This window comes from Rhipicephalus microplus, chromosome 7, assembly GCF_043290135.1.
Source record: "Rhipicephalus microplus isolate Deutch F79 chromosome 7, USDA_Rmic, whole genome shotgun sequence".
Lineage (NCBI taxonomy): Eukaryota > Metazoa > Arthropoda > Arachnida > Ixodida > Ixodidae > Rhipicephalus > Rhipicephalus microplus.
This window is the reverse complement of record NC_134706.1, coordinates 51,524,933-51,551,266: the sequence shown is the minus strand read 5'-3', so window position 1 is coordinate 51,551,266 and position 26,334 is coordinate 51,524,933. Positions and strand designations below refer to the sequence as shown.

General features: G+C 46.3%; 1 protein-coding gene across 6 annotated transcripts in view; it reads right to left on the bottom strand.

The window, feature by feature from the left end:
• Window positions 1-26,334, bottom strand: part of LOC119180032 (putative RNA-binding protein Luc7-like 1) — a 47,831-nt gene that overhangs the window by 18,249 nt on the left and 3,248 nt on the right. The window contains exons 2-7 of one of the 6 annotated variants that reach the window (XM_075869170.1): window positions 20,129-20,219; window positions 16,955-17,049; window positions 15,689-15,787; window positions 14,264-14,374; window positions 10,801-10,992; window positions 9,796-10,088 (exon numbers count right to left, since the gene is read on the bottom strand). In XM_075869170.1, coding sequence (XP_075725285.1) covers window positions 9,796-10,088; window positions 10,801-10,992; window positions 14,264-14,374; window positions 15,689-15,787; window positions 16,955-17,049; window positions 20,129-20,219 — 881 coding nt within the window. Of the gene's footprint in view, window positions 1-9,795; window positions 10,089-10,800; window positions 10,993-14,263; window positions 14,375-15,688; window positions 15,788-16,954; window positions 17,050-18,855; window positions 18,986-20,128; window positions 20,614-21,235; window positions 21,255-26,334 lie in introns of those variants that run through there. The other 5 variants (XM_075869171.1, XM_075869172.1, XM_075869169.1 and 2 more) reach the window with 5 other exon arrangements.

Genomic DNA, 26,334 nt, shown 5'->3' with positions numbered 1-26,334 from the left:
GAGTGCTGAGGGCTTGCATCAGTAGATGCTACGTGATAAAAGGTTGCCCAGACAGCATTATTCATGGCCTCAATGCTTCCTTGGTTGCTTTGTAAAGCCCATCCATAATATGACGTGAGCTTTGTGACCAGCTCGCCTGTCAGTTTGCCCTTGCCGCCAAGGCTTGGCTTTCCTTCGGCTCTTTGTTTTTGCAGGAGGTTTCGAAGTGCTGTGCCCATGCGCTTATGCACATGGTTGACACAGTCCTCTTTTTTCTATTAGCACGAAGCCATATACCTGTGCCTCCTGCAGACTGTTGAAGGCTCGGCTGTCTCCATCACACAACATGGTTGTGTAGAGGAGCCCATGTCTCTCCAATGAGCGGCCAAATAAAATTTGTGCTGCTTCCACCTCCATTTGTCCTGGCTTACTGGAGGTATTCTTTTGGCAAGTGTGACCAGCTAGCCACTCGGCATACCTTGGGTTGTCCTCCTTCGGCCCTAGCTGGCAGCCCAAACAAAAGTTCGATAGGACGACGAAGTCGAGCACATAACCCGTGAATAGTTCAATCACGGTCCCTACACAAATATGGGATGAGTGGCCCCTGGTCAGCCAAGTCCCATCAAAGGAAACGGCGATATTTCCAGGATTTCCATAGTTGAGTTCGGAATACACCATTTTCACGGTGCTCGCGCAGTCGTCAATAACGCGCGCGGCAGCCTTCTGCGCGGCAGGGTTCATTTTCAATTTTACATAATCCTGGTATGTCTTGGTGTGCAGGCCTCTCCGTGAAATATTTAGGGCGGAAAAAATATCGTTGAGCGCAGTTTGCCCGTTTCCTGTGCTCATTGCCGCGCGAACCGCGAGCAGGTTAATTTCGAAGGGGCCGTGCGCTGCGTCCCCCCCTGCTCTCGGCGAGCTCCATACGGTCCTCAGTTTACCGCACTCGTCACATGTGAGAACAAGTTTCGCGGCTATGCCATATTCGCGGTCTTCCTTGGAGATTCTGCCAGGCCCGCCACACACACCGCACTTCATACACTGAAGAAGTTCGTTGACCAACTCTAAGCTAACGATGGTGAACGGCGTACCAGGCGTTGCGGCTCCATCCGAGTCTCAAAAAAAAAAGACCGCTTGCGTTTTGTGGCAGACTTCGATGAAAGATCTTGCAGAACATCGCTCGCACGACACTCGATGGCCACTTTTTCAGCGTCGGAAACCAGGGGAGTGTCGACGCGCCCAGCTCTCGTGCGATCTTGGGGCGCGGCTATCGCATCCGCGATCGCGGGTGCCGCGGCGGGGATAGCGCTGGCACAGCCTGCTTCTTCAGAGTTCTCGGCGGCAGAAGGTCTCGCTGGTGATAAGGTGCGGGCTCTCGGACGCCGTTTTCGCCTTTTTCCGAACGCATGAGCACTCCGGAACTTCCGATGACCACCTGCCATTGCACCGAATGCACAGCCGTTGTTAGGCCTCTACGCAAAATGGCGGCTTGCACGCCGCTGTTTAGCAGACGAATCCCTTCGCATCCAATAGGAAACCGGGAACTGCCCCACGTGACAAAAACGCACCAATGATGTGCGAGTATTCAGTTTTCTTTATGCGCGATAGCTGCGTTGTTGCTAGACGAAAAACGTTCTTCTGCTAGGAACAGATAATAGAAAAATGAGTCTTTAAAATGAGACAAAAATGGCCGCGCTACTTGGTGCGGTTCTCGCGTGCTGCGGCGTTGAATACGACCGTTTTTGAGGTGGTTTCGGAAGCGAAAATGGTCATCAAACTGACTTTGCGACCCAATAACTTGACAAATACGCATTACAGGGCTATATTATTTTAGGAACAGCTTCCTTAGACCTCAATGATTATGAAAAAAAATACTTCGAAAAATCGGTGTCTACCCTTAACGACACAGTCAGGTAATCAACGTCATGTCGAATGGTGTAAAGTGATGATGTGCCGGCATATCACTGTTTTGAATCTGGCAGCAGTGAAAGCTGATATGAGACCACAACACAGTTGTCTTTGGTGTCGGTGTCGTCTGCCGCTACCCCTGGTGCCTGTAAACCCTATTGCATAATATATGAGGGAGAAAAAAAAAGCGCCCTGCATAGGGTCAGTTTGCAACGGGACTGACTCTATGCAGTCTCCATTTCGGGGAAGGAGTTGCATTAACATGAGTAATAGAGCGATATAGGAGAGTAAAATAACAACATGGCATCACACCATGTGAATTGCATAACGAGTATGTCATTGAAAGCTTCCTAATCATTAGAAAAAGCTCAACCACAATTATCGTAATCAGCCACAGGACCAACAATGCGCACATGCCTTCTACAGTAAAACCTCGTTAATTCAAACTCAGTTATATAAAAATCTAGCCTATGTGCGACTTCAAAGGATTTCCACAGTCTTGTATTTTTTAAGGGGGGACGCGGCTTTGGGATCGCGAAAAAAGGAAAAAAAAATTGATTTTTTGAAACTCAAGTTTTCAGTTTCTGGAACCCTTTTTCTATCTGTTTCCAAAATATCTACACTGAAAACCGCGCAGAAGTGCTTCGGAAAATTCGTTTCACCCACCTAGATAGCAAAACTTTTTCTGGAAATGGCAAGAAAACGGCGATTTTCAAAAAATTATAGCTTCGCGATGCTTGGGCCGGGAGCCGACTTCTTGGGCTCATCAAAAAGAGCATTTCTCCGTGTTTAACTTTCCCGCCTCAGCTGGCTCCTCCCTTTAACAAGCGAGCAAAAAGCAAATGTTTGAAGGTCGTTCTGAGGCCCTTGATTGGCTGTGGCCGCCATGTTGCCTCAGCTCGCCTCGCCATTGGCCCGATGCTCGCTCTGGGAGATCGTCGTCTGCTGCTTGTGCGTCGCGAGGACATGGTTCTCGAAAATCGCCACTTCGTGACGTGTTCACGGCTTGATAATCACTTAAGATATAACTACGCTTTAGTTACGAGCACTAAGCGGATGCGCGATCAGGTTACTACGAGCGGGAGCGCAGTCTACGAGCGCCGCGCGTCATCGGAGTCGTCTTTAGCCCTAACTCCGCCGACAGCGAGACTGCGGGCAGGAACGACGCGCTAGCGCATTCGTGGCGACGTGCTTCTTTGCAAGCAATGAAGCTGAAAGCGGCGGCACGATCTGATTGCTACGAGTGGCCGCACCGGATGCACGATCAGATTACTACGAGCGGGCGCGCGGCGGTCTACGAGTGCGGCGCGTCATCGGAGTCGGCTTTAGGCCTAACTCCGCTGACAGCGAGACTGCGAGCAGGAGCGACGCGCAAGCGCACTCTTGGCGATGTGCTTCTTTGCAAGTAATGTGCCACATCACTCGCTAGCTCCTCTGAATCACGTACGGGCATTTTACGCATCGGCAGCGGACAACACAGTCAAGCTCGTCAGCCCCCCCCCCCCCTTTCACTGCCATGGATTGCTCGGAACAGCGGCTAGCAGTTTCGCGCGTCGTCCTTCGAAAATGCGATGCCAAGTGCAGTGCGTGCCGATTTTTTGTCTTCGTAGTTACACATTTCGCACATCGTCATCGAACGCCGCCGGCAAGTGCATTACGCGCCGGCTGCACTGTCCGCGCGGCCGCGCACCCCACGGTCATATGGAGTGCTGTCAATAAGCTTTTGTGATGCGATTCAGACGTGCTTGGAGCCGTGCTTGATATCGCCACGAACGTCTATGAATGTGCCGAGGTTAATAAATTGCTGTAGATTAGAGTTTCCGCGACCGGCTGTATGATGATGCGTTTCACAGCTAGAGCGGCAAAAGAGCACGTATGAATCAGGGGCAAGAATTTTTATATGCCCGTTTTACGTCATTAAATATACTGCTAAAAATTCCTGTGCCACCAGTTTTCTGCCCATAACTTTGTTATTTGGAAAGAAGGCATAGGCTGTCATGGTGTGATCCATTTTTCTGATGCAATAAACCTCTCTCTAAATAAAGAAATGTTCATTGAATACTTATAATCAGGAACGTAATTACGCTAATTACAACTTCGGCACAAGAAATATGTGTAATCAATTCAGTATATGGTCTCATTCAATTACAATCTTTTCTGTCATGCCTATCACACCACTCCTTCATACAAAGAACTTGGTTTGAAATCCATACTTGTTCTTTGTAAAACATGAAAAGGAAATTATGGGGGGAAAAAAAAGGGCAACCAAGGCACACTGGTCAGAGACCAGATACCTGAAAAGTCAAATATCACAAGACAAACCTAAGATCACAATCTTTAGGTGTTTTAGAGACGTAAAAAGAAGTTGAAACTTCAAACGCAGTTTTCTCAATACTGTTTTTTTGGCATTATACTCAGCTCGTGGAGCAGATATCTGGGCAACCACTGTACGGATTTTGATTCCGTTTATTTTGTAATGCTCCTTGAACTGTGCTTCAGGGGGCTGCGATCTTAGTTTTTCATTGTACTCCTTAAAGAATTTTTTATAGAGTTTCTTGTTTGTAGTGCAAGTGTGCTCATTGCAGTGTCGCTGGAGAAAACGTAAACTACAAGTTTTAGTGTTGCAAATAAGTTATTTTGAGAACGCAGCCCCCTTCAACATACATTTGGCTGTGGCCCCTCCACGAGGTTCAATTGAAAAATAATTTGTCTCTCATTAAGTATTTGTGCTATCGCCTCGAGATTTTTGTGGATGCACGGTGAGGCCATTCTTAGTGTCTGTGCCGATTTTAATCATCATCCGACCAGAAACAAGAAAGTTCATTCTCAAAGGCACGTCCCCCCTTAAATGCAAGTTTGAGTGGATAATTTGAAGCAGCGGCCAGCACCAGTCTGGTTAATTCGAAAACATTGGGTGCCGTGTGCCAGTTCCAGATCCCGATTTCGTCGCAAATCCGCGGAAACAATGGCCATTAATTGCCACAAGGCAATGCAACATGTCGATACTAATGAGTGGCAGCTTAAGAATCCCAGTCTCGCTGCTTCCAGCACAGAAAAAAAAAGAAAGAAAAATAAAATGGTCTCGCGATCAACCAAAACGTGCACCTGCAGAAAATGAGCTGTGCTTCACTGCAATACAGTAGTGACACACGGGCAGCTTACCGCACGTTTCTCGCAACGTCAGCGGGTCGTGGTTTACCCATGCTTTCTGGGATTGTAAAGAAATTAATAAAGGACAGTTTAGCGGAAATCGCGATGTGTGCAATTACTGCTAATTTGCCGCCAGCAGTTTGCGTCTTTGCACTGCTAGCGGAGTTCTTGCCAGCAAAACCTACTTCGGAAACCAAGTTTGAAAGTTTCAAAGATAATTTTTTCCAGCCAAAACACATCGTGACCTTCGTCATACTGGTCATTATTAAATTCATCATTATAATAGAAAGAATGTGCAAATGGACGCATCATAACATGCTGACACAGAGAGGAGCAAGCGACATGCTGTCCGCATGTCACGTGTTGTAGTGAAGATTTCAAGTTTTCTGCAGGCGCACATTTCAGTCACAACCACGTTTTTTTCTTTTTTTCGGTGGCAGCAGCGAGGCCCACCATTCCTCCATGTCCCCGGAAAAATAAAGACCACGTATTGCTGAGAAACATAACCTTTTGGAGCCGCAAGCTAGCCGAGCACCGACGAGTACCGATTATTTTGGATAGTTCTAAGATCCTTGCATCCCCCTTTTTGTATGTTCTGTTAATTCAAAAACCCGCCTAATTCAAGGCTTTCTCGCGGCCCCAGTGACTTCGAATTAAAGAGGTTTTACTGTAGTTGAGCAGCGTGTGCCATGCTTCTCCAAAGAATCTGCAATGATAAAGTGGGTGCTTCCCCATTTCACAAAAATTATGACTTAAGGGGGGGCGCGGCAAGTAAAGTGCCGATTTTGGTCAAAATATGCGATTTTCTGATTTATTTTTTTTCGTAATCTTCAGACCTTCAACTTCCTTGTTCTAAAATATTACAGCGAAATGTGCGCTACAAATCCCGCAAATAGTGTTTTTGCCGAGGCTAGTCGCCGAAAAGTGCGAAAAAAAAGCCCCTGAAACGGTGTTGTTCACGCCGCACAAACGCGCCAAGTTGTTGACCGTGGGCCGCCATTTTGGTAGCTTTGGAAAGAGGAGAAAGCCGGCTTCCCGATGGTCGCGGTCTCGTATTTCGCCGAGTGAAAATAAAAGCGCGAGGAGCAAGTAAAAAAACGAAAACGAAGAACGGCAATTGGCTGCGCGGGTCACGTGGTAGCAGGCGTGACCTCTTACTGGTCAAAGCTGCGCCGCGCACCTTGGCAACCTTGGAAGCGCGAGCGCATCTGCGGCCGCCGAGTCGAGAATCATCCGGCGTGCGTTTCGTTTTTTGCCAGTTGGCTGTTTTTGTGATAGTTCGCGTGCTTTTTTTACCAAGCTTTGTTTACATCGGTGGTCTCTTCTGAGTGCTTGCTCATACTGCGGTGCTATGTTGTCGCAAAAAAAGTTCCGGAGCGTCCACAAGTACGGCAAGCGTCGGAAAGCTTGGAACAAAGGGCAGACGACTGCGGCTGCCGTCCCAGTCGCAGTTCCGGACGGAGCATGCTCTTCAAGCGTCACGGAGCCTCTACTCAGACCCTTCGCTGATTGTTGTGAGGCCGAGAGTGTGGAAGGTGCCACATCGTCGTATGTCAGACCGCCGGATGCCGTCGACCGTGATGGACGCTCTCGCGAACCCGATTGCGGTGGCACCGCGTCGGCAGCCGTTGCAACTCCGGGCGTGCGCGCGTTGAACATTCTATCGCGAGTTTCGGGCCAGATTCCGAGCAGTGAAGAAATCGCGCAGCGGGCGCAGACAAGGCGGGATGTTTTGGATGCCGTAGCATCGAAGTCCGCTTCAAAGCGGAAGCTCGAGCTTCTGAACGAAGGCTGCGACGAAAATGACGGCGGTAAGGACTCCACATTCTTCATTGTAAATAAGAAGATGCTGAACGGTCTGCTTTCGTCAGTAAAGTGCAACAAGTGCGACGAAGGGTCGATACGCCTCGAGACTACGCACTGCCTTGGACTAGCGGCGAGGATGGAACTTTTTTGTGACAATTGTGGCATAGTGAACAGTGCGTGGTCGTCCCCGAGGTGCTCCGGGCAACAAAAAACGAACCCCTTTGAGGTAAACGTGCGTGCTTTGAGGGCTGTGCAGTCAGTTGGCAGAAAACAATCTGCCATAAATGACATTTTTTCTGCGATGGACATTTCGCATCGAGCATTGCACCACAAGTCCTACCAGAGACTGCAAAGGAAGTACAGCCACCCTGCCACCACATCAGCTGCCACCCGCATTGAAGCAGAAAGTGCACAGAAGGTGCATGACATTTACAAGGACCTAGGAGGAGTGCCAGGCAACATTGACGTCATTTACGACGGCACGTGGATGACGAGGGGGCACAGAAGTCATATTGGCGTGGGCTGTGTAATCGAGCTGTACACAGGCTTGGTCTTGGACCACTGTGTCCTGTCCAACTACTGCCAAGGCTGTGCTGTTGGCCCCAAGCCTGGTGACGACAACTATGAGGAGTGGCTTGAGAAACACAAGCCACAGTGCCAAAAGAACACCGATGCTAATGCAGGCCAAATGGAAGTAGAAGCAGCGAGGATCATGTTTGAAAGATCGTTTACCAAGTACAAGCTTCGATACATCAATGTGCTCTGCGACGGTGACAGCCGTACGTACCTTGCCCTCACGCAAGACAAGGTGTATGGCTACATGTTGATTAAGAAACAGGAGTGTGTGAACCATGTGAAAAAAAGAATGGGCACTTCCTTGCGCAACCTTCTTGATGAGCACAAATCCAAAGGCCGAGGACTGAGCATGGGTGGCAAAGGCCGGCTGACGCAGGGCCTTATAAAGAAGTTGACGAATTATTATGGCTGGGCCATTAAGAGCCACCCCAACGATGTTCCTGGCATGGAGAGGGCCATCATGGCCACTTATTACCATGTAACATCCACAGACCAGGATCCACACCACGACCTGTGCCCAAGTGGGACTGACTCCTGGTGCCCGCACAATCAGGCATTGGCCAAGGGAGAGCCGCTGCCGCCTCACAAACATAAACTGCCCCCTCACGTGCGAGTGGCACTGCTGCCAATCTACAAGCGCCTCTCGAACAAAGAGCTCCTTGAAAGGTGTGCGCAGGGAAAAACCCAGAACGCTGTGGAGAGTATGAACAGCCTCATTTGGTCACTCCAGTCCAAGAGCCAGTTCGCCTCCCTTCGAAGTGTGGAAAGTGCAGTTGCAGATGCAGTCTGCCGTTTCAATGGTGGCTGCAAGAGTGCGCTGCAAGAGATCACTGCTCAACTGGGCTTCAATCCAGGAGACTGCTCTTTGCGGCGAGCAGCCGAAAAGGATGCCAAAAGGGTGAAGAGGGCTCAAAAGGCGCATTGTTCCACGACAAAGAAGCGCAAAACTGGGTTGCGCTCTACAGAGGCCAAGGCCACAGCATCTCAGGATTACTGCCCAGGAGGATTCTGAGTGTTTTAGGCATGTTGTGAACTTCCAAACAAGAGTGAACTTTCAAAGTCGGTTTTCTCAACTCTTGATTTTCGCCTATGTGCCTTCGCTAGAACAATAGTCATTTTCTAACAAAGACTGATAGAGTCGTTCCGTTTTTTGCACTAGGCTCAGGAGGCCTTTAGCAGTGCAATAAAGCTTTATCTCTCTTCTTACTCATCATTTAAAATTTTTAGAACACATTTTATAATTACTGCGATGTGTGCGCAAAACAACATCTATGTTTTGGAAATTTTATTTATGGTTACAAGAACTAGAAAAATCAACTAATAGCTTCTTTGCACAAGTTGATGCTTTGGGAACATAATAATATGAAAAAATAATTTCATTTAGCAATAATTATCTCTTTAAGTGTGAAGAGCATTAATTAGTATAATTATGCTTGTAACTCAAAAAGTACAAGAGGTATTTGAAAACGGTTTTCATATTTGGAATCCTCACAATCATCCACATACACACACCAAATTTCATCACAAACAGTACATTAATAAAAAAATTAGTTTTACTTGCCACGTCCCCCCTTAAGGCGTGGTGGGTGCCCTGCAAGAGTAGCTGTAGTGCCCCAGTATAGTTGTCCCGAGGGTGTTCAAAAAAGGCTTGAGAAGGGACGCACTTCCAGCTTTCGCTGTGACCCTACTTCACGTTACACACAGGCCTGATGGTTGTTTTTTTTCATCAGAGTGCGGTAATGGCAAGACACCGGTTATAGTTAACATTGATACGAGATAACCGAAGCTAAAAAGATACACAAGCTAGGAGACTGCTGTGAAAGCGCACCATCCGTTGCATCTTCATGGGTTGAGCATGACAACTAGGTCGGGTTTTCGGGTGATCCGCCTTTTTCAAAATTTTCTTGTGCTGCCCTCTGGCGTTTTGGTAAGGTTTGGTAGGGGCCGGCAGAAGTGGCATTGCTAGAATGAAGGCCGCCGCGACCAGTAGTCGTTTCACGACTTTCCCGCTAGGGAAGGGCGCATGCGCAGCAGCGTCGTGGAAAAGGCGGATTGTGGGAAACATACTCGAAGTACTATGACCTGATGTTCTAATTAGGCACACCACTCATCACTTTGTGCGCATTTATACTGTGCCTGTTGATACACTATCGCCATGACAAAGCATTCTTGATAGGTTTTCAAGAAAGGAAACTCGACCAAGTCAGACGACGATTACAGCTGTGTGGCGGGAATAGTCAATATTTAATTATTAAAGCGCAAAACTTGCTAAAGTTGGCACAATTGGATCTCATCTAAACGAAGTTGAGAGGAGAGCCTTCTTTGCTTCATTATATCCACCGTTTTGCTGTTCCCATTACTGTTCGAGCCGCTCACCTGCGACGCACAAGGCGATCGTCAATGCCACGACGGCCAGCAGGACTCCGGCTGCGGCTCCGGTTGTCCGGCCCGCCTCGCCACGGAGCTGATCCGCCACGGGAGGAGGCCCGCTCGGCGAGCTGTTCGGCGCGCGCCTTCTCGCGCTTGTCGGTGACGGTCTGCTTGAGCTGGGCCAGCTTCTCACGGATGGCAATGAAGCCCAGGTGCAGCTTGCCACCAAAGTGGTCGGCCAGCCGGCGATCGTTGTCGTGGATGCCCAGGTAGGCGGAGCACACGTCGCACACCCGCAACTGCACACAGCACCAGTCCGACGTTGATATATTAGAAGACTCAATTATCCAAGTTCTAACTCATTCTGCCACATACACTAATGAGAGCTTCAGTGTGACAATCTACCAATACAGTCTAACACCTTGATAACAGACATTGATAGTATAAGAGACACAAGAGGGCCTACATAAAAACAGTGGTTGATAAGAAAATCATGGCACCCTGTTTATAAGAGACACTTCGTATGGAAGACAAGGATCATTGCCCTAAGCTACAGATTAACAAAACTTTTTTTTTTTTTTCGAATTGTATCTCCCTTTAAGCAGCAGTTCTGTATAAGAGATTTTCAGTTTACTGTACTGGAGAGGATAGTAATACAATGGTACACCTTCACCTTGAATTACACTACCCCATGATGAATTTCAACAGCAGCCCATCCTGTTCACACACAACACAACGCCACAAATATGAGTGATCGCGATTGGTTGCTGCGCCACTAAATTTCCTTTTGTACTTGTATTACAATATATATAAGGTGGTTCGTAACGAGATGAAACAACTTAAAACTGAAATAAACTGCACAGGGAACAAAACAACACTAGAAGATGTGCAGACTAACAACTGGATTGCGCACAAGGTCTTACAATATGAGCACAAGGTCTTACAATAGTATCACGCCTAAGCTCAGTCGACATAACACAGGCGCTTTTGAATACGAGTCACAGATGTCACCTTTTGCTGTTGGTATGACGAGGCAGGCATGGAGTTGCGGTAGTCCTGCTCTGCCTCCGCCTTCTTCCGCCGAATCTCTTCCACCTCTTCGAGGAGCTTGAGCGACTCTTCAACATTGCCATCGGCACCTTTCGCCTCTGCCGCAGCCAGCTTTTTGCCCATATTTTCCGCCAGCTCGTGCACACGGTTCAGCTGCAACATGGGAAGGCAAGCCTAACTGTGAAATCTTTCAAATTTAAATCACGAAACACCCCTGCTTGCCCTCATTATGCTAGTGCCATTAGCATCGTGGCCAGCTGTTATAAGCAGGAGGCCACCATCATCAGTTTTGCACAGCGATTTAAATGTTACTACAAATCCTCTGCACACGCAATAATGCACTTTTGAGAAATTAGGACTCTCAGATGGCAACCAATGTAATGTATGATTAAACAAAACTCGCTTTCAATTTGTAAGTCAAAGCAGTTTTTTAAGAGAAACTTTTATTACACATTTTGTTTTAACCTTTTTCCTTCGTTACGCTAGTCTGAGACAGCACTATAGCACTATACTTGAAATTTTACTACAGTGAGGTTTCGGTATGCTGAAGCAAGGAAACCTATTTTACAGAATGAGATTAAGGTTATAAGTACAATAAGGTAGACTGACAATGCACACATTGTTAAAACAAAGCAAGCCCTTACTGTACTTACTCCTGTAATGAACCCACTGCTCACCTTGGCCTTTGAAAAAAAAAATAAAGTGAACAAGTTTTCTTATGTATGTGTGGATTTTATTTCTGTGTGGTAGCCAGTGCTGTTTGTTGGCTACTGAAACAATGTTTAAAGGGCCACTCACCAGGCCCCATACCAAATTTTAGTTAGACAGTAAAAGTTGTTGGGTGTCCGATGAAGAACATTTTGCCACAAAAATTTTTTGAATTGGTTCATCACGAGCGGAGAAAACGGGTTGGTTGAAGCGGCACGAAACGAGGATGAGAGGAGGCGAGCTCGAAACCCTTGCCGCTCTTCCACGTAGCTTCGCACGCCAAATCTCTTCCCCATCCTCTCATGGCCTCCGACCAAGAGGTCACGTGCGCATGACGTGCCCAAACAAGTCCAATCCCCGAGCACGCGAGCAGCGTTGCTTTGTTGACCAGCGTTATTTTGTGGTATTCTGCCTGTTTCTGCGGAATGGTTTGGAAGCGCTGGCTTAGACGTGGTAGAATAGATGAGCACAATGAGTGCGCGAACATGTAGGAGCGTTCCACGTCGGTCGTCTGCTCGATGGGCTGACCGTGGGTACACGAACACATGCGAAACGCCGACACATTAGCCTCGCATCTCGTTGCAATCCACGGGAGAAAAATGACAAAAAAGACGCTCACATTCCCTTGTTGTGTCTCATTTATCCAGAGCTTTATTAATGTCTTTAAGCATACATAAACTACGCATGCCGTGCTAAATAATTTTCGCCATGTCACATGCCACTGTTTGCAACGTCAGAGCAGAGTCGTCTACGTAGAAGACCAACGTCACTGCATTGCCGTGTACGTAAGGCCATTCATATGCGCACGTCATGCCCTCATTCTCTAGGCGCACGCCAACAGAGGGGAGGGGGAGAAGCATTCATCTTGAAATTTGATCCATTTCTGCGGCGCGTAGCGTTGCAAATTTTGGCAAACGTGATCATGAACGCCTCGTCTACGCATTGCGCTTGTCAGTTCAAAATTGTCAAACCTGGTGAGTGGCCTTTTAATCATGCAATTATATCACAAAATAACGATGCAATAAATGTAAAAAAAATAGTTTAACAACTGTGCTAAACAGTTGCAAGCAACGCAAGCTCAGACAACGTCGATTGAAATTTAAAAGTAGCGCCTTTTGTGACAGAGCGCCATCTGCCGAGCGCAGAAGAAACCTTCAGCTTGTAGCACCACGCAAGCACAGCGGCGCGAAAACAAAGCAAAAAACACAACCTATGCAGCAACCGCGCCGTGCGACATGCAATGCAACCGCACCAACGCCGCAATATGCGTGTGCAGATGTTGAAGGTGCACGTTGCGTCGTTCGACGCTGCATTTCACAGCGAGAGCTGTTATGAGATCAGACCACGGGTCACGTGCGGTGCCGTAGTTGTCCGCCGCCACGCGTGTCCGTAACCAGCGTCGCAAGAAGTAAAAAAAAAAAAAAACAATTAAGGACACAATGGGATTAGAACCCGGGTTCACTGCGTGCCAGCCCAGTATTCTACCATTGAGCTACGCCAGTGCTTGGCACTCGCTTCCAAAGTCGCCTTGGGCAGGCTTGATGGCGAGAAAGCAATCACGTTGAATTAACGCGAATAAAACCTTTTAGAACATAAAAGAAACAACCAGGCATCACACAATGCGAACAGCTTAACAAGTGGGTCATCCATTTCTTCAACCCATTACAAAAGTTTGTTCTTGTGCTTCAACCCATTACAAAAGCTTCCTCTTGTCACCTATTAACTGTAATGCATAACCACTTCAGGCTTAATTCTTCGTGGTCAGCCACTGCATAAAAAAAACTGGACAAAAATCCTAGCATGTGTGTTGCGGATACCACGCTTCTCTGAAAAATGACGAACTATAGCATAGTGAAAGCCAGCCTACTATACAAAACCTAATATTTATGGTGTAGTGGGTACCTGGAAACTCAGCTTGTGGCAGTTACCCGAAGAGTGTTTAGAAAAAACTCGGAAAGTGCGCTCTTTCAGCCTAAGCTGCGACTGTGCTGCGCGTTTCGCGCAGGCCTGGCGGTTTTTATTCGTTAACGATCGGTCAGTACGCTAGCAACAATTTCGACTACGTTGACTCAATTAAATTTTCTGAAACTCCTTCCGCTAGGTCTATGGCACCCACAGATGATGATGTACTTCATTCTTATAGAGTAGAAGTTGGTGCTTTCAAACTTTACCATGTCACTGTGTTTGGCGCGGGAATCTCATAGTACAGTCTCTACCCACATTTTCTCGCTGACCAAGCGTCGTGTCGCGGTAAGAGTGACGTTTACAGGATTGTAAAATTGTACTTAACTATTACGGGAAAAATCGTTTTGTGCTTCACTGCCCCTTTAAGCCTTTTATTGTTTGGCAGCTATTTCCAACACTAGAAGTTGGCAACCTCTTGAAGGTGGCGGGCCGAGTTTCATGAACCCAACACCGTCCCGGGAGCCGGATGGCAAACCAATGCGGGGAGGAGGGGGGGGGGTTGCAAGCAATGGTGGAAAGTTCGGCATATCGACAATAAAGTACGAAACTAGAATGGAAATCGTATTTGTTTTCAGGTTTAAATTAGGTTTAAATTACAGAGTTTACAAAGGTTTAAATTACAAAAGTTTACAAGGTTAATTACAAGGTATTAATCACCCCGTGGCCCCACACATGGCCTCAGGGTAGTATTTTGCCCACCCCTGCCTCAGACCAAGGACAGTGATTGACAAAAAACACGGTCCAGGCGTACCTTGAGCGTGACTTCTGCGCTCAACTCCTCCTGCGTCTCAGCCAGCCGCCGCTTGGCCTGTTCCGTTCGACGGTCACACTCGCCAATGAAGTTTTGCAGATGCTCCATTGCCTACATTAGAAAATACATACTTGTACACAACAATGCTCGGCAGGTGTGTTGAAGTACACTATGTGCGGAACTATGCTGCAGTGAAAATGATAGGACAATCTACCCAGCAGCAAGTTCTGAATGATAATGTGCGGAACTATGCTGCAGTGAAAATGATAGGACAATCTACCCAGCAGCAAGTTCTGAATGATAAAATATTTGTGAGAATCAACGGATAATCATTGTCTGTTATCGTTATTATTGTATCTAACACATAAAAACAAGCTCTTAAATTTACACGTCTTTCCTTCGGGTTTTGAATAAGTGTACTGCCTTTACCAACATACATACGTCAGCTTATTTCGCTCTGCGTAATAACGTCCACAGTAACGGACCGAACATTTAGCAACCGATTTTAGCATAAGATTAAAATGGAGTTGAAGCTCATATAACACATGCAGAGCAGAAAGCTGAGTAAGCTCAGAGACATTCACATTACATTCATAGTGGAATAAAGTAAGGCATACGCATTCCTTTGATTACCTTTCATAAATATATTACGAAAATGTAATGTGTTGCAGACAGCCAAGCGGTGCTTTCATCACATGCAGAGAAGTGTTGCCTAGAGCCTCTTTTCACACAGAGTGACCCTTCAGTTGATAGGGCCCACTTCTACGTTTCTTTTCTCTTTGACTAACCTATGTTGTGAAATTATGCACCAGACATAACAAAGTGATAGCAAGATTGCCTTTGTGTCATTACAGGAACAGATATGCCAATAAATTGAACATTTGACTACAATGAAGCTACTCTTGTGTCAAAAGCAGCACGTTATAAAGAGACACGCTTTTTCGCAGATTAGTTGGTTATACTGAAATGTAGACTAGCTGTGCAAGCAGAAAGAAGGGAGAAGAGATAGAGCGAAGCATATCTCTGCTCCATCTTTTTCCTCCCTTTTCCTTCTTTTTGCTTGAGCGGCATACGTCTAGATTGTATTAAGATGAGGTTCAACTGCATTATCTGCAAGCTTTCAGAGCCACATTAACAGCCAAATTTCAGAGTATGAAAAGCATATGGCCGCATTTCCCTCCCAAAATTCTAACATTATTGGCATCGTTCCTGTGGCTATCCTGCAGCTAACAAAATGGCACCTTTTTCAAAGATATTCGCGATTCCCGACGCCCGCGATGAAACGAAACCAAAAAAACGTGCGACTTCTCGCTTCGAAATCATGGTTCACCCTCGCTACCCACACGCATGTCGCACCAGCGTACACCACCCACAAGTGACCTCAGTACATTCGCTCGTTCTTTTCCAACTAACACCACCACTCACGTCCACATCGTAAAAGTAGTCCTTCTTCGCGGAGGCGTTCTCATAATCAGCCCGCAGGGCCAGGTCGTGGATTTTGGGGCAGTCGCCCAAGTCCATCCTCTGAAAAAAAAGCAGCAAAAAAATAAAGATATGTAAGCAGCACATCTAGACCTCACAAGGCGCAAACATATAACCACTGCAAAAGAGCTGCCGTCCCTTCTTACATAATGTTGAAGTTAATTTGATTCTCTTAGGTTAATGGTTATCACTCGAGCAAGAAGAAGAAACGTTCGTTGTCGACATCAAGATGTCATAATTGCTGGAGGGAGACCATTCTGCAAGGCTCTGGAACTCCAGGATACCTGGGGTACTTTCATGAGCACCTAAACCTAAGTAAACACGCCACAGCATTTTCGCCTCTATCAAAAAATGCGGCCACCACTGGTGGGATTCGATCCTCAGGAGTCAAGCGCTGTATCCGCTAAACTACCGTGATGGATTCGTATACTCAAAGCAAAAATCAGACAAGAAAAGGAAATTGACCCCCACCTGTTTTAGCACTGACAACTTGCACACTCCTGACACCAAAATCCTGATATTATTTGAATTCACTTTGAGATTATCCAAGACCAATTACCATTTGCTTTTAACCCAGAAAAGTGAGTGCCAAAAGTTTACTACTACGTTTGCCTGACTTGATTTAAAAAAGCACCGACACAAAAATTCTCACCTTTTCTTTTTTTTGCTATTGTATTAGGCAGCTTATGATCCACTTATCACAGCTAAAAACCTTGTTTACACAAGCGGGCAGCAGTAATTTATTTAGAGACGTTTTTAGAGCACCCAGTCTCGGTTCCGGCTTTAAAGAGTACCGAGCTAGGCAGGAGCAGTTATGGAGGCATGGTAAACACTGCTGGCCCCGTCGCAGCACAACCAGCACATGCGAAGCTGCAGGCACAGAGGAAGAAATCAAAGGTGGGGAAAGCGCGAGGAACTTGCTCACAGCTACCCAACACGAACTCGTGACTTGGGTTTCTTTACACTCCCACCGCGTTGATGTTGGCGTCGCAAGGGGCTCCGCATCTTGCTCAGTAGCGCAGCCTGAACTTTAAAAATAATTTAGGTGTGTTTTAGGCTAGGTTTGCACTTGATATCTGGTAGACGTTGCGCATGTCTCCACATAAATCTATCTTGCCTCCTAAATTTTACATCAGCACTCCTTTTACGCTTTCCTTTATTCGTCTTTCAATTTGAATCAACTTTTCGTGCATGCCCAAGAGAACTAACCGTGGACGCCAGGATGTCGTGCGGGCAGCAGGCCAGCAGGAAGCTCTTGCACACCCGGGGATCCGTGAAGTGCACCTTGTACCGGTTGTTCTCGCCTACAACAACATGGGAGCCAGCTTAGAGAGGTGCGCTCAACCACACGCTGAATCACCCCCAATCAAGCAGCTAAAGCCCCGTCTCCCAACTACGCTAACAAGAAAGAAAATCTGAAACTGCCCACTAACCACAACCGACAAGCCTTGCTGAAGAAACAAACCAACTTGATGAGTGAGAACCTATCTCTGCACCTGTGCCTGTAGTGAATTGCTGCATGCATTACAAAATGAGTCAACAGAAGTGCCAGCCTGGGTGTGAAACAAACGAGGAAAATTTAACGAGAGCATATTTGTCGAATCTTCGAAGTTTGTTGTGTTCACGCAAATGACCACTCTATGAATGTCTTGGGATACAAATGGACATCAAATACTAAGACAACAAAGGCTCACCAGCAAATTGACAAAAAAGAAATCATCAATATCGGAATCTTTCTGTCTGACCCTTGCGAGATTTGGTTTTTTAGGTGGCATGAATATAAAATAAATTTGTTACAAAATGAGCGAACTAATGCTGTTATGCCATGAGCCAAGACAGAGCGATGAGATTTCATCGGTCACTGATGGAATGAGCTCGGTGATAATCCTGAACCCTGCTACCAGTTCAATGAAAGAAAAGGAACGACTGAAATAAAAAACAACCTTTTATGATGCATAAAAAAGAACACAAGGAAGACTTCACATTACACCACCTCTTAGTCCAGCACTATTAACAATGGATTACACGCTTACTCCAGAAAAAAAAAAATTAAAACCTTGCAGACACTTCCTTGCAAAGCACCAGAAACTGGTACAGAATGCAAAGCCAAAAGCTAGTCCTCCAAATGGAAAGCAGTGACAACCCAGTCCAATGTGACAAATTTGTTTTGGACGACCATACAAGTTCTATCATGCTTATGTAAGATACAGTCTGTTTCACCTTTGGGGAAAAATATCCCTGAATGCATGGCATCGTGATGCAGCGAGCGCTGCATTCACGTTCCAGCAGTAGCTCGTGCATGCGCAGATGCTTGATAGGTATATTGTTGAACCACATTGTCGTGTACGGCAGCGTGCGCTGGCTTCATTAGTGGGCAACGAGAGGATTTCATCATTACGTCGACATCTGTGCCCATCGAGCGACTTTACGCCACACTGCCATCCAAGATGAGCATCGTCATCGCTGCCGCTGAGGACATGACGAGGTATTAAGTGAAGTTGGAAGCTTCACGCATGCATTTCGGCACCAGTGAGCAAGCGCTGCCTCATGTGTCATCAAGCCAAAGAACATTCAGGTCTTTATCGTAACCTATAGCATTCCTGAATTCATTTGAATTTGTTATATTGTGTTAAACCTACATAGTTACACATCAATCGCTGTAGAATGCTTTTTCTTTAGCCTGAAATGAACACCACGCATGGTGCGTGCTCATTATGGTCTTTCACATCGCAGCGTATTGCGGCGCACACACAAAAGAGAAATATACCCGGATGCACTCGGTACCACAGCGTTTCGAGAGAGCAAAGTATGCTGTCCACTACTGTTTCTAGAACACCATCATCGCCAATATAAGCGTAGAAATTGGAATCACCCAATGTTTGGTATAGTATGTGTATAAGTTCCCACAGTAACGATGCAATCGGGAGGCCAGCGCGTGCCACCATAGCAGACGGTGCGGTTCAGCACTATGCCTCTGAAGCGTCTGTGGGCGTGAGACTGCAGCACTGGCCGCATCACGATGCCATGCACTTCGAGGTATCTCCCGCAATTGTGAAACAGACAACACACAATCTTAAGACAAACTTCATTCCCTCAAACACTATACTTACGAAGCTCCAATTATTGTTGTGCATGCATTCTGGAGTCACCCGCCTCAAATACAGTAGAGCTCTCGGCCTTTTACATATGGAGAAAGAAACAGAAGTGAAGACAACGAAGCATATTTTCTGTCATAGGAAGAAATTAAAGAACCCTGTAAGAACTGCACTGTGTGAAAAACTAGCATAAGAAAACCCCTGGTACACCTCATATTGTAGAGTACAAGTAAGAATATTGAAAAAAGCAAATTTTCACAGAGAATTACAATTCCTTGCCTAACTCAAAGTTGTGCAACTACAGTTGGCATGGGCATCATTCCAATACTTGACACTAGGACTGTATTAGGAGCCAATTTTTTTATACCTCAAAGACCCAGTTGCTACTCCTAAAAAACTAACATACTAAGCAACACTTCCCCCTGTCACTTTCCAATCTCACAAGTGTTTCCACAGCACCCCACCCATTGAGAACACACAACACAGCCTCTCAACGGGCAGTCAAACTACAAAATAGCAGGCGTTAAAATTTTTTTTCTTTTTTTCACTCGTGACCAAGCACTGCGATTCACATGTTGGCTCACCACTTGGCTGAACACAGAAGAAGATATGCGCTGTCTCCTCCCACGTCGATGGTGCCGCCTTTGTCGACCATTTCGTTTAACAGGCAAAACGTGTTAAAGACAGAGCTTTCAGATTTAAAAAAAATAAATAGCGGCGATGGTGATCATGCTCCGCTCTCGACGACGTCACGCACACTCGGTAATCACAAGAAATCACAGGAAGAGAAGCACCCCTCCGGACAGTCAAGCAAAGGCTTTAAGAAAAACTATAAGGTTTGTCCGGTGGAGTGAAAGGACGTACCCAGATTCGCAGTCTCCGTCTCCTCACACAAAAACATACCCAAAACTGCGGGAGTGCCCCAAACCGGCCAGAGCGCCGCTTGAACGACAATTCCACCTCCTGTGCGAGTGTCCGCCGCCTCTCTCTCTCACTCTCTCTCCCTTATGCCCTTTCGCAGAGAAAAGTGCGGCAACACAGTAACATCCATCCACTGGTGATGATGACGTTTGCACAAATGATATATATATATAAAATTAAGAGAAGAGCGGGCACGCCTCCCCGGCCCCACGTACAAGAGGCGGGGAGCGCGGCAAGCCAAAAAGTAACGAGCAGAACAAAGAGGAGAGTTTTAGAGAGAGGGGAATCTACGTACGAAGTGTGCAGCCAGCTCTCTCTCCCCGACGGCAGCGATGACGACGCGGCACCTTCGAATAAAAACACTTACGGCTCGCTCGGCGAAAGGGGGGGCACACCAAAGGCTCATTGAGAGTGGGGCGGGCAGTGGCGTGGCTTGAGAGCGGCAAGGAATTCCGCTTCTTGCCGAAAAAAACAGACAACATGCGGAGCATACCTTAACCCAGAACACCCCCCTCCCCCGAATGCGTAACGTCTGAACAGTCAACTAATCTGTAGGAATCGCAGGATACACGGTTACGTGCCTCTAGCACTTTTAAGGCTCCTTTTGTTTTGTGTTGTAGTAAATATGAAACTTACGCGTACAAGTGCGGTTAAAGAGTAAACGAGTACTAAAGCTTACTTTTATGCAGATGTACCAGATGAATGATAACTGCGATGCAGGTTCTAAGTGCACGTTTAAGAAAAATTAAGCTGCAATTTTGTCTACCGGCCAAGCACGAGAGAAACTCTTGGAATAAAATGTACATGGCTCTCATGAGCATGCTCACAAGTCTACAGTTTTATCCTTACAAGTAGATGGGGCTGCCGTTACAATACATTGCAAAGCAACTAATTGAAGTGTAGATATTTATAAAATTGAAAGAGCCCAACGGGAACTTGGGCCAGTTCAGGTGAGATGCATGCATCGATTACTTAAGCTTTAATAGCCTACAGCGGCATCTAAACTGCAAGACTCCTTAGCGATGGCAAGCTGAGGAGACTGATAACAGCTTTACTGAGCACTACCTAACATTTGTGATGCTACATGCAGAATTTGTGTGAGATTTCAGAGCTTTCAGCCATTTCTTTTTGTGAAAACGCACTACCCTGAACCGGAACAGGACTTTGCACGTAAAGGGCAAGCTAAACAAGGACTGATTGCCGTTTGCGCTGAGTGCACATAGGAATGAACGTGGGAGGTAACAATGCCTCGTCTACTTTACATAACATATGTAGTGGCAACCTAGGGGAAAGTATAAAGGACACTGCAAAAGAAGCCCTACTATGCAATAGCCCTGGCAACATCTGCAATGCGGTGCAAAATGGCACGTCACACAAGGGGGCAAGGGCCCCCAGAACAAGTACATACAGGTATGTTGATATATACATATACTAGACATACATAGATATATATATCGGCAAGCCAAAAACTCACAGCACTGAACAAATACACTCTCCCGGTTCCAGGTCAAGAGACGGGTGTCTCTCTAGTGCTTCGCCTGGAAAAACACGGGAACACACCTGTGTACAGCCCGACACAGCGCACGCGCACGCTTGCACAGCCCCCGCCCACCCATGGTCCATGCTTTCGTAACGCTGTCTGGCTCGCAAAAGCAGAGCCATCAATGGAGAAGTCCACAGCTTCGTGCAAACGCTTCCGTTCCCGAACTCCAGGCAGTGCAGCAAGAGTACAGGCCATGTCAGCCAACTAATATAGATTCTGGAAAATGCCTTCCCTAACATAAAATCACTGGTTGTCTTTCATAGCAACCAGTAGGAAAAGCTTCAGAAAGAGATAGGCAGTGCACCATATGTAAGCACATTTCTGAACCATCGCATGTTGCAACTTGTTGGCTGATACAAAGCCCGTCCTTTGGTGCACTGCAAAGAATTCGTGAGACAGAGTATAGATCCACTACCATATATTGCACGCAGCTAATGGTAACGAGCACAGAGTATACAAAAATTAACTAGAGGGGACTCATGTGCTGTAATCATTCAGCCACCATGGGAGAGATGGGTAGTTTTATGCTTGCGGGCTTCAACCCCGCTTGCGGCATTGTTTATTGCTGTGTTTCAGTTTTGAATAAAAAAAAAGAACCATTGTGAACTTCGTGACCCAATTGGAATTGGCCTACCTACAAAGATTAACGTGATGAAGTGCAACTGCTGAACATTTCCCAATTGTCATCTCTTTGCAAAGCAGTTTCGGGCCTCGCGAAGCCAAACGAAGCTGAAAGAACGAAGATTAGGCAAATTTCTGTACTATTCATCATTCTCATGCTGGCTGAAAGCACCGTGCATTGCAGCTCTCATGGCACTAGTGCCGGAGTTTCATCTAGTGTGTTTACAGCAACCTCTATTTTACAAAGAACCACCGCGACAGACACCCCTCGCAAAACCTGCTCCGACGATCTGGTCTGTTGCGACAAGGTTCCCATCGAGAACTGTGCCTTGAAACTGGCCTGTGGCTGAAGGACCTCCAAGTACAAATTAAGAAACTAGGGATTCACTGTCTGAATGTGAGAGAGTGTTTTCACATGGTCTACTTTGAATTTTTTTTTTTCCTTTTCGAAAGGGCCCTGCAACACTTGACCAGACTTTTTTTCTACCACGCCGAAAGCACGAGGTCACGGCCATTCACTGATTCAAGAATTGAGAACACTGCCTCCAAACTTTTGTGAGCTGCATAGTCAGAACGGCAAGCATGCAGTGTGAAAAAGATAAATGTTCAGGGTCACATGCTGAGATACGAATGTAGCTTCTTGCCCCCACCCCCCCCCGCATTATTACCCCTTCCCCTTCATAGCTTTCAGTGCACTCACTGGTACGATAAGCGAAAATACACACTTGAAGTGTACGACAAATCCATGTAACTCCACTGGTACTTGACGGACTATACTACGAAGAGCGCTGCAGGACCCCTCAGCACAGGCTCTCCTGTCAGCTGATGTGCTTAACTGGCAAAGCACCAGAACAAGGAGCTAACCCCCGCATTTACAAACGCTTTTAGACTTAAACTTGACTTGCCACCACCTTCAATGCCACACAAACGTGTTTCAAACGCCGTGTTTTTAGGCGGTGCCAAGGCAGCACAAATGCACAAACGCGTTTCAAACGTGCTGCGCTGAAGGCAGCGGCAAGTCATGTCAAGAAGCGTTTCTGAATATGGGAATAAGAGAAGACCTAAAGGCAGCCAATATCACCGAAGCGATTCCGAGTGCCATGCACATGCTGAGAGTTGCAAATTGTTCACTTGGGAAGTTCGAGCATGGTGTAAAAAAAAAAAAATGGGGGGGGGGGGTACACCCACTACGCAATACACTAGCACTTTTACAAAAGGGGACCTTCATTTGAAGTGTGTTGATAGGGTGCTTTCTGAATAAAAGTGGTGTCGGAGGCCAAGACTAAATACCGAATGTATATCACCATCATCATCATCATCAGCCTGACTACGTCCACTGCAGGACAAAGGCCTCTCCCATGTTCCGCCAGTTAACCCGGTCCTGTGCTTGCTGCTGCCAATGTATACCCGCAAACTTCTTAATCTCATCTGCCCACCTAACCTTCTGTCTCCCCCTAACCCGCTTCCTTTCTCTGGGAATCCAGTTAGTTACCCTTAATGACCAGCGGTTATCCTGTCTACGCGCTACATGCCCGGCCCATGTCCATTTCCTCTTTTTTATTTCAACTATGATATCCTTAACCCCCGTTTGTCCCCTAATCCACTCTGCTCTCTTCTTGTCTCTTAAGGTTACACCTACCATTTTTCTTTCCATTGCTCGCTGCGTCGTCCTCAATTTAAGCTGTACCCTCTTTGTAAGTCTCCAGGTTTCTGCTCCATAGCTAAGTACCGGCAAGATACAGCTGTTATATACCTTTCTCTTGAGGGATAGGGGCAATCTACCTGTCATAATTTGAGAGTGCTTGCCAAATGTGCTCCACCCCATTCTTATTCTTCTAGTTACTTCAATCTCGTGGTTCGGCTCCGCGGTTATTACCTGCCCTAAGTAGACAGTCTTTTGCAACTTGAAGTGCGCTATTACCTATCTTGAAGCGCTGCTCTTTTCCGAGGTTGTTGTACATTACTTTCGTTTTCTGCAGATTCATTTTAAGACCCACCTTTCTGCTCTCCTTGTCTAACTCCGTAATCATGAGTTGCCTCCTTAATCCTTCCCCATGCATATGTCAAAATGGAAATAAACTAGGATAAACATTTGACAGCTTTCATGTGCCATGAGAATTGATGTTATGTAAAGCATGAAGAGGAAAGGTGATTGTGGTGCAACTTTTTTTGTTGAGAGAAATGATGCTAAATATATGTAAATGTATGTGCAGACATGTTAGTTGAACAGTCATATATGTTTTCTTATATTTAGCTGTTTACAGTAGCACAACTTTGTCAACAGTAACATGGGTATTACCAACACCAGAATATGTCATGATTGTGCTTGCAAGATGATGGCCCTGGTTAGAGCTACACAGACCAACTTCAGTGCATGACACTGATGTATACAACTGATGTTTACACGATGTGACGCCTGCCTCATTGCAATAGATATATGATGTTTACAAAATTAGATAGCCAGCACTGCAAACACAATTCACTTTTCACCAACATTTCGCCTACATCAGGCCGTTTTCCTAAGCATTATCGAGACCTGGCGTGGCATTGTGGGAGAATACTTGATTGCCACGCAGAATGCTTGCGTCTGATTCCTGCTGGGACCCTTATATTTATTCTCTGCATTCTTTGGGTCTGTGCGGTCAATGTTGGTTTTCCTCAACGCTCTCGCTCTTAAATAAGGAATGCCTGTTCTCGCCGTTTCAGCGTCAATATAGCCTGTTAAAAAGGCCAGTAAACAATCCCGAGCTCCAAAAGTTGTAATGAAGAGAAATGTGCTCACTTTTGCTATGTGAACATGCTGCCGCAAGAATTTCGCAAATACGTGTTTCAAATTATTGCGCGGCCTTGCCACCTTTCTCCGCCATAGGGAGGGGGAAAGCGTAGCCCGTTGTCATGATTCCGCCTAATTCAGCAACATGACACGACGTCAGCGGTACGTGATTGGCATGCAGCTAACGGCCGAGCAGGGCTTTCTCACAAATAAGCATCTGTACCCCGCACGGGGAGGAGGTGCGGCAAGAACAGCATCCTTCCCCTTGTAGTAAAGAAGCGAGATGCCTTTTTATCATCGGCTCCACAAAACTGCAGAGGGCAGCGCAGGAAAATGAAAATGCGGACTGCGACACCAAAACTGCATCGCCGCAGGGTCCAGGCATCGTTTCGTGAAAAGAACCCGTCGACGAGCTCAGAGGTGCATCAAGTTGCCCACACCATGGGCAAGCTTGCATCACTGCGCATACGAGGGGGATTGGCCAGGCGAAGGAAAGAAGCACGGGAATTGCTTTTTGGAAGTCGACGTTCTGCGTGACGCTCTAATATTCTGAAAGTGTGATCACCGCGGTCAAATGTACAAATTGGCAAGGTTGTTTGGGGTGGAGGAAGGGGGGGGGTGTACAAAGAAAGTCAGAACCTATTTAGTGGCCTTTTAAGCATGCACAAGGCTGCACCAGCTTAATCCCTCACAGCAGTTGGGAGCTTTAATTATCCAGAGCAGTTAGCACCTTGACTATTAAAGATACACTGAAGAAAAAATGATTTTTTTAATTATCCAGAGCAGTTAGCACCTTGACTATTAAAGGGACACCGAAGAAAAAATGATTTCTCTGATATTATTAAATTACTGCTGCTCAAATTCAAGATCACTATGTTTGCTGTGAGACGGCACTCTGTAAGTGAGAAAACGGGCAAAAAGAAAATGTGGGAGGCATTGCCACACTGCAATTCCTGACCAAAAGATTTTTTGTCAAATTTTAACAGCACCTTACAAAGTCTTACGTATTTCGTAGTCAGTAAGCATGAAGTAAACTGTATTTGAGGGGGCCATAGACTTAAGATGCCACGTTTAAAGACTTTTAATGAGCCGATGCCACTAAAACACGAAAGATACTTTCAAATTCGCGATTGTTACATGCAGAGGTATCGACGTGAACTTAAAAGTGAATTTTCAACCTCAGCTTTCACCTCTATTAATAAACCTGTGACTGAAATTCATGATAACGAAATTCCCAGAGTACAACTAATCAATTTAGACCAAATCATTCTTCAGCAGTTCTGAAATCGAAATTCGTTTGTGACTTTTTTACTACAATTTGCAACTTTTTGACTGGTTATCCCGAAATCGAATCATAAATGCCCAAAACTATTGAATAATTATTGCTAGCCTCATTACCTGTGGCCACTTTTAGGGTCACTTCGAAGCACCTGACCAAAATACTAAGAAACTAGTGGACACGTTAAGTTGGTGCACTCCGAACTCCAAGGGAACACCCTAAAATACGCTTGAGTGCATCCCCTTCGTAGCTTAGCATAACAGTTTCCACCGACTGCTTTCAGGGGCAAGAAAGTGTTACATGGCTGATGTTACCTTGCTTGCGCAATAGGAATGTGTGGCGAAGGAGAACGCATTT